Genomic DNA, 14,041 nt, shown 5'->3' with positions numbered 1-14,041 from the left:
TTTAAGCAATCGATGACAAACACAAATAACTATTTACCTTGTGCAAAGCTTAAAAAAATAATTTATTTTGTTTTAGCCTGTATAAAATAGACAAAGGTTTATTGATTATAAATTATTAGATATAATAAAATGAGCGCAGAATTGGTAAAAATACTGATAACGATTTTAACACATATACCATACCTACATTGGGTACAAACGAATTGATAAACTCTATCATTTTTTTTTAATCTGTTGAAAATAGGTTATTGGCAATTTTTTTATTCATGTATATATTACAGTCGATCACACATATCGCAATATGTATATGATTAGAGAAATATGCCACCAAACAAACTAACCCACAAAAGCGATGTCGCAAGCAATTGTCCCAAGACGGTCACAGGTTATCTCTGGAGCTCTCCATTTCATTACTTCCTGCTGCGTAGGCGATGTGAAATAGGTCGTTGACCTGCATACATGTCATGTATCTGTCATATAATAAAATGATGGATATTCTAATTCTGTCAAACGACTATCGAAATAATTCTCTCTTCACTGTCCTTTGGTTAATATAAACACTTAGTTAATATGTCATAATAACCTATAATATAAAAATTATTATGACATATTATCATGAGGATGATAATATGTCATAATAACCGCATGTCACAGTCTCTTCTAGCGTCCACATTTGCTCAGATCATCCCAGCTAGGGCCAACCAGAGTACAAAGTTTTGTTCGTTTTGGCGATTATATCTATGATAAGATTGTTTTATAGTCCATCATTTAGTTCTTGTTATTCGCTGCCAGGTCTCTGGTGAATGATTAATGAAATAGAATGAAATCAGGATACTCATGTTATTCAAAAGAGCAACACGCAAGTTTCTTGCTCGTTCTTCTTGTGATGAGACAGATTTCCGAATGAGCGGTAGATTAAAAAAAATGTGATGACTAATCAAAAGTGCTTCAATGTAAGTTTATTAGAATAAATGATTTTCTATTCTTTTCTATGTGGGCAATTTGCAAAGAATTAATCACGATGCTTTCCAGGGCTAGGGTGATCTAATATGGTTAGCAATCGGACCGATAGTCCCTATTACTACGCCATCTCATCCCGTTTAGATACAGATTACGTATTGACCCCTTATATGTAGAACCTAATATTTCTAGCAGTGTTTTGCTACACTTTGATAGATCAATCTAGATGTGCCTTTATAAGGAACAGATTAAAATAATTAATGCATCTGTATTAGTTTTCCATATTCATTTTATGATTACGAAATACACTTTCCTACATAATGAGCCCTTTTTACATAAATAACATGTTGCGTAAACTGGCTGACCTTTTTACATATCAATTATTTATTATCACTTTCTTATAGAAGGTTTGTACCTACCTCTAAACAATATTCTATCTGTAACCTAGTATGTGACATATGATGACTTTATTATTTTCGCTAGAGTTAGTTTACTTTATTCGGTAATTCAGAAACGATTGTGTTGATCCTATTACAAAACGGTTAACTTCTCTGATGATTCCTTATATTTTATTATTCTTGATTATTTTTAAAGGTATTTTTTAAAATGGACATGCGCTATTTGCATGGCCCTTTTATTTCAATCTGATTCTCATGACAGACCTTTTTATAGTGCCTCCGTTAGTCAGGCAAGTCTCCTCCTAGCTCTGCTATTACCATGTTTTCGGCGGTTGTTATAGTTTTGAGTTTCTGCCGAAATTGAGATAGAATTCTAATGCGATTTTGCGACTCCGGTAATAATGGATTGGAGGTTCGTCGTGTAGTTTTCAGTTGGTAAAAACTTAATACAAAATCCGACTGTGGAATAGTCTTTGGGGGCAATGCGTCTGGACGTTCTAAGTGGCCTGATTCAGTCTAATATTCATCATTCTACACTGTTGTTCGGCGAGCGTATACTGTTGGCGGGTACATCATACCATTATCGTCCAATATAATATATACTCTCCACATATATATATTTTCCACATGTTAAAAACTTATTTTTTAGTTTTGAGTTTACCTTGTCTTGCACTGCAATAAATACTGTGAATGAATTATTACCGAACAACGTGTGTTCGATAATTAATGTATAAATTCCAATCAACGCCACATAACAGCCCGATGATACAATGTACGTAACATCGCTTTCTAAGTCCATAAATTCGTCTCGGTGATATATTCGTGATTATCCCATACTTATTACAAGTTGTAATGGAACAGGTATGTGTATTTCAAGAAATCGTGTACGAGAACGACAGATGTAGATATTCACTTTGTTCTATTTTATGACTAATTTTTATTTAGGAAGTGATAACTATATTTATAGTTTTATATGTTTACTCCCTTATACATAAAAACCAAAAATCTCTTACAAATCCCCTGTAATTATTAGAGTGTTTTGTGACACTGTTCATTTGAAGAAAATAACATAAAAAATAAACATACCGTTCAATTAGATAAGTAGGTTGATTAGACGGTTGATGTTATTTATTTATTTTACTTACTTGTGCCGTTAATCTCTGAAACGGCTTAGCCGATTTGAGTGTACTTTCCTTTAATATGTTGTGGTAAGATTAACTAAAAAATTGAGGTTTTCTTCATTCTAATCGGTTTACACACAAAATAGCTATACGAATACAGATAAGTAAACTCAGCTAATTATGAATAAGACTACAGATGAGATTACATTACATTAAATTTGCCATTTACGTAATTGATATTCTATCTTCTCTCTATTGATTGAATTACAGTCATTACACTGAGCGTTTTATGTTCTCACTGACCGTACTCAACAAAAAATTATGAGTTATGGCGTCTGTACGTCCATGTTGAAATCATTATCATTGATGGTTCGAGATCATTAAACTTGAACCCTTGGATTTCTATTAGGGAAGCGAGTATGCGTAAGATTGTGGGCGGCGTTTTTATATTCTCACGCATATGCGTTCCAAATGATGGTAGGTACTTTCCTAATATTGAAAAAAGTAATACCACCCGCGTTCTAATAAAAACAAAAACATTATGCGCTGTCTCTTTTTCTCCCCGAATAATGATGCCGTTTTTAAATACAGTGTGACAGACATTAGATGTCTTTGATAGACTTATGATAAATAAACACAAAGATAAGCGACCGTTGTCTCAGCTAATGCCATTTGTGTTCTAATTTGAAGGCAGAGGATTAGTAATAAAATTTCGGTTTCATGTCTCATTAGTTCTTAGGAATAGGAACGTTTTAGTGGTATCACCGTTGTCACGGATGGCGACGTGATATCCGTACTGGTATAATGACGTATAATTATAATAATAATTTCGGGACAATTCACACAGCATTATCTAGTCCCAAGCTAAATGGAGCTTGTGTTATGGGTACTAGACAACTGAGATTAATACATAGATTTTATTTTAAATATATACATAATGTACCTTGAAAATACCCACACCGATACAAACAATCATACTCAGGGGTACAAATGTTTGTACCGTGCGAAGAATCGAACCCGAGACCATCGGAAGAAAAGCGGTGTGCTAAACCGTTAGACCATCGAGGCCGTCAAACTATAGACAGTATTTCTCATTTACCATCAGGTGGGTTGTCAGCTTGTTTTCCAATGGAGTTATATAAAATAGCTATCGAATTATGATGATGAGGAATATTACAGCCTACATTTATCTGCTCGGCACTCTCTTATCAAGTGAACACTATCGGAGTATTTATCTCAACCGCAAATTTCCGCACGATCGCATAGTCTCACTGATTGTGCGCGCGTGCCGATGCAACTCGAGCGCACCGCAGTCAAGTCTGCTGCGTGACTTCGCTATTAGTCCACGATCAGTCCTCAATCCTGTATTTTAAATGAACTGTATAAAAATATACTTCACAGTATCATGTGAGGTTTGTGTATGTTACAATGTTTAGTTACGTATGATGTACATATATAAATAGAATATCCTATAAATTAGAAATATCTATAAGAGTTATATTCTAAACAATTACTTCAAGTTGCGCCGTTAATCTTGAACCTATAATGAGAGTCACTAGGTGTTATATACAAATAGAAATATTCTTTATATCTGTTTTCTTACTGCTGTCTGTCGTAATCGTCATAAAAGCATGTCTTTTCTCTTTTTTATTATGACAATTCCAAATATTGTAGTAAATTTGTTGTTACCAGAACCCTTCGTAAATAATCATTCCTAAATATTGATGTAATTGTCTAACTGACTGTCTAGTCTATTTCTGCTATTTAATAAAAATTACTAAATAGTGAAGTATTTTCAAGTTATGTTTCTTTACAATAATCTAGCAGGACACAGGAAGTATTCTAAATACGTCTCTAGTTGCATTTTTTTTCTAATGGTCAATGCTCACCATAAAAGAACTAGGTTGCATTACGACCGATCTACCCGATTCCAAATGTCTCGATTATACGAACTTCCTAACCAGGAGAGTTGTCGCGGCTCCGTCCAGTTCAAAGCCCTCGCAATAAGGATATAAAGATCCAGTTAATTAGATCGGTGTCGACTCGGCTAACTGTGCTGTGAACCGACAACACAACAAGAACAACAACGGGCTCATCGCTAGCGGGATTACGATCGACGTTCACACGAATTTATGCATTTAACATTTGTGGTGCATATAATAATGCAGTCATATTAATATATGTATATATATAATTACTAGCTCTGCCTGCCCGCGACTTCGTTTGCGTGATGAAGTGACCTTGACCAAATAAAAAAATCTTATAACCCATTTCTGCATTAAAAAATAGCTTTCTCAGGGTCTATCTGTGTACCAAATTTCATTTAAATTGCAGTAGCTTGGCGTGAAAGTGAGACAGATAGATTTACTTTCTCATTTATAATATAAGTAAGGATGATGTCTCTCTGTAGTCTTCGACTTAGTTCTTTAACGATATAGCACAGCGCATACATAACACATAATAAAAAAACTGATCTAGATGCTTCCTATATATATTACGTATGATTTTACAAATAAAAGTATGTAAGTATATCCATTAGTTCTCTCGTACCCATAACAGAAGCTCTACTTAGCTTGGGACTAGATAACGCTGTGTGAATTGTCCAGGAATAGCTCACGTCAACTTCGCACGAGCGCAACGTACTAATGAAGAAAATACGAAGAACCAAGAAACTTACATAACAGTAGACGTTCAAGATTTGGTCATTATTTTTAAAAAATCAACCGAAATAATGATTAAAGTGGAAGGTAAGCACCGGAACTACTTAATGAAAGGATGTAACCTAACCGCGTTCGTCAACGAAGTAGTCTGTTTCCTCGTGGTTTATACACTATCAACATATTTTTTTATATACTTTTGTCCTAACAATTTCAAATACAATGAAAGAAATTAATGAAATAGACGATTCCGCATTATTGGCAATACAATATAATGAATTGTTCATAATGATTGCAACAAACTTTTTCAGCTCATACTCGCGTGAGAGTTGCCATTATAATACGATTAACTTACAGTAGATGGCGCGAATATATTAAATCGTTTAAAATATATGTCAATGCGCTTTATCGATTAAACTTGTCTTACAAATCGATTATTATATCATATCGAATCGTTAACGTGTTAGAGCATCGCTAATTGATTAATCGAGCTGTCAAAATCATAAACCAAAAGGAAAGGCTAATATATTATGTGCCATGAACTTTCTTGATCGTTTAAATATCCATTGAAGTTTAATATAATAGATAGTATTAATACTATCAAAACCAAATGTGAATATACACAATAAAAATGTTTAAGTTAGAAGTTCAGAAAGTTGATATTATTACAGTTTACACTAACATTATAATGATGACTGCGAATTTTTTTAGTCGTGTAGGTATGTATATATAGTACGCTATACATTATTTTTCCGGAAGAAATTAGAAAGGACAACTCGCTAGTTATATAAAAAATACATATGATTTTATTTTCTTTTGATTTTTATTGTATCCACGAGAATGTAGTTAATTATTATGACAGAATATGTAAATAATAAATAGATTTTTTCTTATAATTTTTTTAGTATAATTCACACAGCGCCATCTAGACCCAAGTTAAGCTAGCCAAAGCTTGTGTTATGTGTACTAGATAACAGATACAAATACATAGATATATTTTTATTTCGTAAATAGTTTGTATCGGTTTGGGTATTTTTACAATATGTAAAAATACCCAGACCTATACAAACAATCATACTCATGAATACAAATGTTTTTACCGTGCGAGGAATCGAACCCGCGACTAGCCGAAGTAAGGTGATGTGCTAAACCACTAGAAAACCGAGGCATGCATGATATAATGTTTAAAATAAATCTCGTACACACGAACAGCATAAGAACTGATGAATCAATATTTTGTATAGTTGTTTGCATTTATTATTTCTAAGAGCAGACTATTAGGTAATTATCGGTACAAAGCTATTCGTTAATACTTTCTAACTGTCAGTGTCGAATGCGATATTATCGTAACATTCACACTTTTTTACAATACACGTCAAATGAAATGAAGTGGTCTTAATCACATCACTACAACTCACTGTAACATGCGGTTTTGCCCGAGGTAATTAGGAGAAAAGTATTATTTATATATTTATATATATTTTGAAAAGCAAGACTATTTAATGACAATAATAAGTTTAAATGAAATCGAGAAGCTATATAAATCATAATTAAGTTGTGGAGATTAGTAAAAACGTCACATCTCTGCAATAATATTTTTATACATAAAACAAATGAATGCTATGCATTCGAAATTCAAACATACAAAAGAGTTTAATGTTCTAATCTCTAAACATTTAAACGTGAATGAATGAAACAATATTTCAAAACATTCTTACAACCTTTCTCATTTATAGAAATATAAATACATAAGAAAAATAATGAAGCAAAAATTGTATGTAAGGATAAATCGCCAAAGGCACTCCATTGCCTATTTTCTAAAAGAATATGAATATAAAGAGATTAATAATTAAAAATGTTATTCTAAACAACAAAACAAATTGTAAAATCACACTAAAGTCGCTCCTTACAATTTACAATAAATATAGATTATAAAATCAAAGCTCATTCATTCTCATATTTTCTAGTTATAATTCTATTCAGGTTGTAAAATAAATAAATTAACTACTAATACAATAACATCGCCAGCAAATAATTATGTGTAAAGTTGCTAATAATAAATAAGTAATACTTCACGCGTTTACTCACTTGAGATCGTTAGTACTAATTACCAATCTAGTGTCTAGTGAAAGTAATTGGTAATAACTGCTTTCTCTCTACCGGAAAATTGTAGTCTACTGCCATCTAATAAAGTATATTGTTCAATACACGACAGTGTTTTTAGACTGTAAAATAAACAAGTGGTTGAGAAAATCGTAATTTGTACAAAATTTGCTCCATAATGTAGTACCTACCTACTTGAGTGGTTGTTTCTCTCTACAGGGGTTGTCGTAACGACGTTAGTAAATAAATTCTGTAAGTACCATTTAGTCGTTCCAATACTAATATTTAAGACATGAAAGTTCTAAGTTCTAATATATTTTCTTCTTGGGAAGTTATAGTATCAAATATATCGTATCTAGTCACTTTAAGAACTTATTTTTCTTATATTGGCTTTGGCAGTTTGATGCAATTAAGCTGTGTGTATAATATCATTTCAGAAATATATAACTGTGAAGTAAGTAAATTTGTATGACCTAGTAATTATGATTCTAAAACGTAGACATGAGCCAATATGTTACTATTATATAATTACATGAAACACAGATAATATAATATTACATATCTAAACGTAAAAAGTATTCGATTAACTATTGAAGTTAATATTTTTTAATAATCAATACAATTTGTATTGTTATGGTTTCTTCTCTAGTCTGTTTCAATGTACATTTTATTCGCACTATATAGTATTTTTTTTATGTACTTAAAAATATACTTTTGATTATTAGTTTTATAATAATAAATCCGAAATATATAATTAAATTGAGATCTGTTTTTTTAAGCTGATAGAAATACACACATGGTAATTTTTCATTATTCTCATACGACATCAATAGATGCTTCCCATAATACAAATAAGGTCTTATATATTGTACAATAGAGTATACATATTGTACAATAGAATAAATAGAGCGTGTCAGATGCACTCGACAGCGGAGCGATATACTGATACACTCGTACTCCGCCGTCAGTTATGTTCCACTTTAATGTTTTTTTTTATAAAATCATTACTTATTTCCAAAAAACAGCAATATTCATAAAATTAATACTTGATTGAAAGACAAACTTGCTTTTCCTAAGTATCGTTTAGAAAATAGTTAATGGGTCTTTTATGAAAATGGGTATAAAAATTTACAGTAAGATACATAACGATATATTGGAATTACCATTAAATAAAAACATCTATTAATTTATATGTACTGAGAAAAGCCTACGAATCTTTAAACGATTACTTGAATGGTGAGCGTGCATGGCAATAGTTGTTTATGCACGAGATTTTCATATAGACTACTACAGAAGTAGACAATGTAAGAAATCAATCTTTTTTAAAAAATAAATGAATTTGAGTTTCTTGTCAGTTCTGCTCAATGGAATCTGGAATGGTAGGAAAAACATATAATAAAAAAAAATACATTTATAAGCGCTAAAATGTCCTACATGAATAAATGATTGTTGATTTTATTTATATAATCTACTGGAAATAGAATAGAATCTGACCACAAACCTCTTAGAAAGTAGTAAGAGTCAGCTTATATGTACGTGAACAGCGTCACAGATATTTCGAAATATATTTAGATACCCGTGGTACCCCTCATACGCCCCTTGACATATAACTAAAGTGTTATTTTAGCCATTCCCTCTCTCTCCTCCTATTCTCCTCCTCTTACGAGAACAGGCAGGAATATTGCTCCCGACGCCCTTAGACTAAAGTTGAATCTATTGGGCAGGGAGTTGGGCTTTACCAGCTTCATAAGTCATTCCAGGTTTAGAATGCCGTCTGCACTCGCCTTCATAGTCGTCCGATTAAACTGTAAAGGCCAGCTACGGTCAACAGCATTATAAGAGTTCGAGCAAAAGGTAGTCATAGGTTATACCATGTTAACTTCCAAAAAGCTTTGTACAAAGTGTCCCGCAGATTTTCTTAGTGTTTTTCTGAATACGTAATTGTTTTATATCATATCTTTCAAGGGTATATCCGATCTCAGTTCTCTAGATATTATATACGGAAACTGCTTCGTAGAGTAATGCAATGAATGCGGTAATTGCCAACTATCGAAGCAAGGAACTATCGCATATTCTCCAACAAGTTGCAATCTCATCAGCGGTTGAAATAATAGGGTTGTCAGCGTTTATCATCAGTTATTATTATATATTATGTAGCTTTATCGATTTAATGTAACATATGCGGTCACAAGTAGTTTACCATAGCTTCACTCGCTGTTGTCGCCTGTTATTTTTCATAGAACTAAAAAATAGGATCTTATAAAATGTTCATGGTATAAAGTAATATATGTAATTGTAAACTTCAAGTTTCTAACCTCTGTGGTCTGTCTGTCTGAGTAGGCTGTGCATTCATACGTCAATCAGTTAGGAGTATGTATACACATAGTACATATTATTATGTTGCATCCATTCAGTCACAGCAGGTTTTTTTTTTGTGGATGATAATGAAATGGTGCACCCGCCTGCGCTAACGGTTTACACTGGCGGGGCACCAGTGGAAGATGATAAGATGAATATGATGTCAGCTCAGTTAGCCCATCGTGACAAATTCACTAGGAACTTATCACGGTGGTTTCCAGGAGGAAACTAGGTCGACCTAACATGGTATATTGCTAGCAATGGGGATTACTAGTTCTCATTACTAACAATCACCTTCCACCCAGTCACAGCAGGTTATTATAGGCCTATCCCATCTGTCTATGTACACTATACATATTCACATAATATACCTTTTTGACTTAGGTTAAAAAAACTCGGCTTAAGGTAAAAATACCTATATCTGACAAAATCTATTGACATATTATATGTACATGAAATAAAAAAAGTATTTAATAAAAACAATATTGATATTAATTTATTTATAAAAAAGTATAGTTTTTATTATGTATAATAAAAATATATTATTATTCTAGTTATAAATATATGGAAGCTAGTGATGTCATTTTGTGTACCTATATTTTAACAAGTAATAAAAACTAAGGTTGTGGTCATGATAATAAATACATATTAGAATGCTAACCTTACTCAATTACAGCTTATTCAAGTCAATTCTGTTTATGATAAATGCATTACACATTTCCAGTTGTGACAACCCTACTTTAATGCTATTAATACGCTTTTTGAGTACATTCGCGTCTCACTGCACTTCCTTGTACATCGTATCACTCATTGGTACGACACGTCCGATTTAATTACAACTCTCGGAAAGTAGAGAGACATGTACGCCGCCGGTGTCAGTTAATAGTATCGAATATTCTCGAAATTATCTTTCATAGTCACGTGCGATCACATTTTAGTACTTTGTCATTATATTATTGATAATTTCATAATTATAAGATGCGGTAATACTTGTGATCGAAAGAGATAGAGGTGGTATGTATGTTTGACAAGGTACTCTAATATGTTACACTGTATGTTAACTATATAATATATGTATATATATATATATATATATATATATTTATAAATTTTATATAATATAACAATAACACAGAGTAATATAATATAAAGCAGGTGTGGTCATAAGTGAATAATATATTAACCCAGGACAATTGATACATTTTTTTATAAATACATAGACAACACTCAGACCAATACAATTCAAATGTTTGTATCGTACGAGGAATGGAATCACCGACCATAGCAAGTAAGGCGGTCTGCTAAACCGCTAGACCACCGAGCCCGTCAAATTAATGATACTAGGCGTGGTAGTTACCATAATTTTAACTTGGTGGCTAAGCGCTGTATAACTAACAAGTCAACATACCATAATAGTTGATTATTTCTGACATTACGATACTTCAATTTCCCGCCAATAACACGCGACCATAGACACGCACCGATGACTATCTCGATCATAAACATTAGCCATCGCATTTAGGGTTGTCACCCGATTATATATTTCCTTTTTGTATTCGTACATTTGCTGTACATACTCTTGCTATATGCAGATTATTAATAAACAATAAATGCAGATTAGTAATTTAAAACCAAACATTTTATGCATTGGAAATTTTTTGTTGTTGTATTAAAATCACAAGAAATAATTATTCAATCCTCTAAGATAATGTCATAGATATTTTATAAGTACAATAATAAATATAATATGATTAATTCACTTCAAACAAAAATATATTTATTTATTCTTTATTGCACACACATTGGCATTCAAATAATAACAAGTAATGACAAAATATTATATTTCATCTCTTAAATCTTCTTCTAGTATCTCACTGCAAGTAATTTACTATTTTGTCAGCCCTAACAGCCCTAACAATTTCTAAAACATGAAGATTTTCTCTATGCTATTCTGATTTCGCTACCGCCAACCAATATCGTGTTATTGTGTAAATATAATAGAAAACAATACAATTTAATGACATAATCGTTCTTGAAGAAAGTTACAATTAGTTTAATTAAACAAACTCTCTCTCCCCTAGCTATGTATCCCACATTGTTCTATTTTCCATATTTTTCTTCGCCTCTTATCCTGTTTCTACCCTTCTAAAATAATTAATTTTAATACTAGCTGCCCTGCGCAATTTCGTCTACGTCATATTAAAAAAAACAGCTGCAGTCCTATTGGTCATAGCCTGATGATATGTAGATAATATTTAGTCCTCATCGATAAATCGGCTAACCAATACTGATATAAATTTCAAAATTGGTTCAGTACATCCAGCGATTATTCGCCTGATCCTGAACCTCAACCTTTATAATATTAATCTATATTTAACATGTTGGCAGTCCATACAAATGTTTTCTACAAACGACCTATAAAATAAATAGATCTAGTATAATATAGTAGTAATATTTTTATATTACTACTTTACCATAGATAGATTTTGTATAATTCTGCATAAATTGTATGACGTGCATACATTAATATCGCCTATTTCTGCAGTAAAAAATAAGTAACAAAAGTTTCTTACAAAGTAAGCTATGTTCTAGTTTAAATCGTGAGATATGGCATGACACCTTAGTCCTAAAACGCGTGAGGCGCGAGGGGCGTCACATGATTGCGTGTATATAAGTGATGTTAATGAATATAAGTGACGATTGTCACTTTTCTTAAAGGCCAAAAGCTTCTTTGCCAGTTACATTAAAAAAAACAACTATGGTTATAACGACAGTGAAGTAGATATCTCGCGATTCACACAATTTTGTGAGCCATTAGTATAATCAACTGCTCATTGTGAACTCACCGCGATCTATATCAACTTTCTTTGACTTAAAGTAACCGTTTATCCCATGAAGATGTCTATTTCTACAAATTGCGACCTCGTCGGCCTCGGTGTCACGCGGTTTAACACATCGCCTTACTTCCGATGGTTGCGACTTCGATTCTATATAGACAAGCTAATTCAGCGCCGACTGATTTGTCCTGGGTTGATATTAAAAACATATAGATATTATATAAATGTAAAGATTTATTAATTATATATTAATTACTATTATATTTGTTAAACATTTCATGCCAGTCATTAATATACTAATGGCATAAATGACATACAAACATTGATTTTTAATATGAGTCTAATTTAAAATTCTTAACTATCCGTTATTTATGACTCCAATATGCATATATTGTATTATGATCCAATAGTTTATAATGTAATCTAATTACGGGGTATAACAGTTTCCAAAAACTTTTTATTTTAAATCTGTATTTATAATATCTGTTTTTGTCTACAGGAGGAATTGGAGTCACTTCGAAGCAAGCTAGAAAAGGTAGAAGGCGAACGAACACACTTCAAAAACGAAACCGAAAAACTAGAAACTAAGGTAAGTGAACTTTTAAAATGTATGCATATTGATTAAGTAGTAAATAATTAATTCGAACAGTGATTGATGTAACATGGTCCAACACGAAGCTAAGACTTGTTTTATTAAGTACTTACTAGCTGTTGCACGTGACTTCGTTTGGTTTGTTTTGGATAAAAGAAAGAATATGCCCTATGATCCTCGGAATAATGAAGTAAATAAATTCTACTTGAATTTTCAGTAATTTATTACTAGTTTAGATTCAGGGCACACTTAGAGCTAAGTAACACTTAGTTTATAGTTGGCCAATAACTCCTACGTAACGACAACAACAACCTTAACTGTAAAATTCATGTAGTACAGCATAACATGAAAAAAACACTTGTATGATGAACGTTTCAGAATCAAGTAAGCTTATAGAGTATATAGAGTAGTTATGTAGAGAGTTCATATATTTGTTTACATAGTATAAAATAAAATCGCTTCCGATGTCTGTTCGTTAAGATCTTTTAAACTACGCAACATATTTTAATGCAGACTTTAGCAGTAGATAGAGTGATTGAAGAGGAAGGTTTATATGTATAATACATGTAAATACTTGCCAAACGGGGGGAGCGGGGGGGGGGGGGGGGGGTAGCTAGTAAATAATACATAGTAAAAAACGTTATCCCTATGTAATAAAATATATGCTTTTATATCACATAAAAAACTTATATTATACTATAGTATAAACTACATCGTATTTTATTTAATAAAAGCCCGTACGATGTTGCCTAAATTAACAAACTTTTCTTATTGCTGGATCGGCAAACAAAACAAAACAACGCCTACTTGTTTCATTTGTATGTCATCTGCGTAAACTGACAGACGTTTCGTGGAAGAGCTCCGACTCTCACATTCACATGTCAACTGTCTACCGCATCCCGGTGTCAGTTTTTAAACAATGCTTCGAAATTTTCAGCTGGTTTCAACATCAATAATGATCTGTTGCAATCGATGGGATTCACTTTTAAGTATAATAGGTATAGGTATCGCACTG

The 14,041-nt window shown here is 32.2% G+C and overlaps 1 protein-coding gene across 1 annotated transcript in view; it reads left to right on the top strand.

The window, feature by feature from the left end:
* The window catches only part of LOC131847268 (unconventional myosin-XVIIIa), a 221,851-nt gene that overhangs the window by 181,598 nt on the left and 26,212 nt on the right, over window positions 1–14,041 (top strand). The window contains exon 23 of the mRNA XM_059196802.1: window positions 12,934–13,023. Within this exon, the coding sequence (XP_059052785.1) occupies window positions 12,934–13,023 (90 nt within the window). The remainder of the gene's footprint in view (window positions 1–12,933; window positions 13,024–14,041) is intronic.

Source organism: Achroia grisella, unplaced genomic scaffold (genome assembly GCF_030625045.1).
Source record: "Achroia grisella isolate CSIRO2021 unplaced genomic scaffold, CSIRO_AGI_Agris_v1 utg109, whole genome shotgun sequence".
Classification (NCBI taxonomy): Eukaryota; Metazoa; Arthropoda; class Insecta; order Lepidoptera; family Pyralidae; genus Achroia; species Achroia grisella.
Note: the sequence above shows the minus strand (reverse complement) of the source record. Positions and strands in the feature narration are given on the sequence as shown.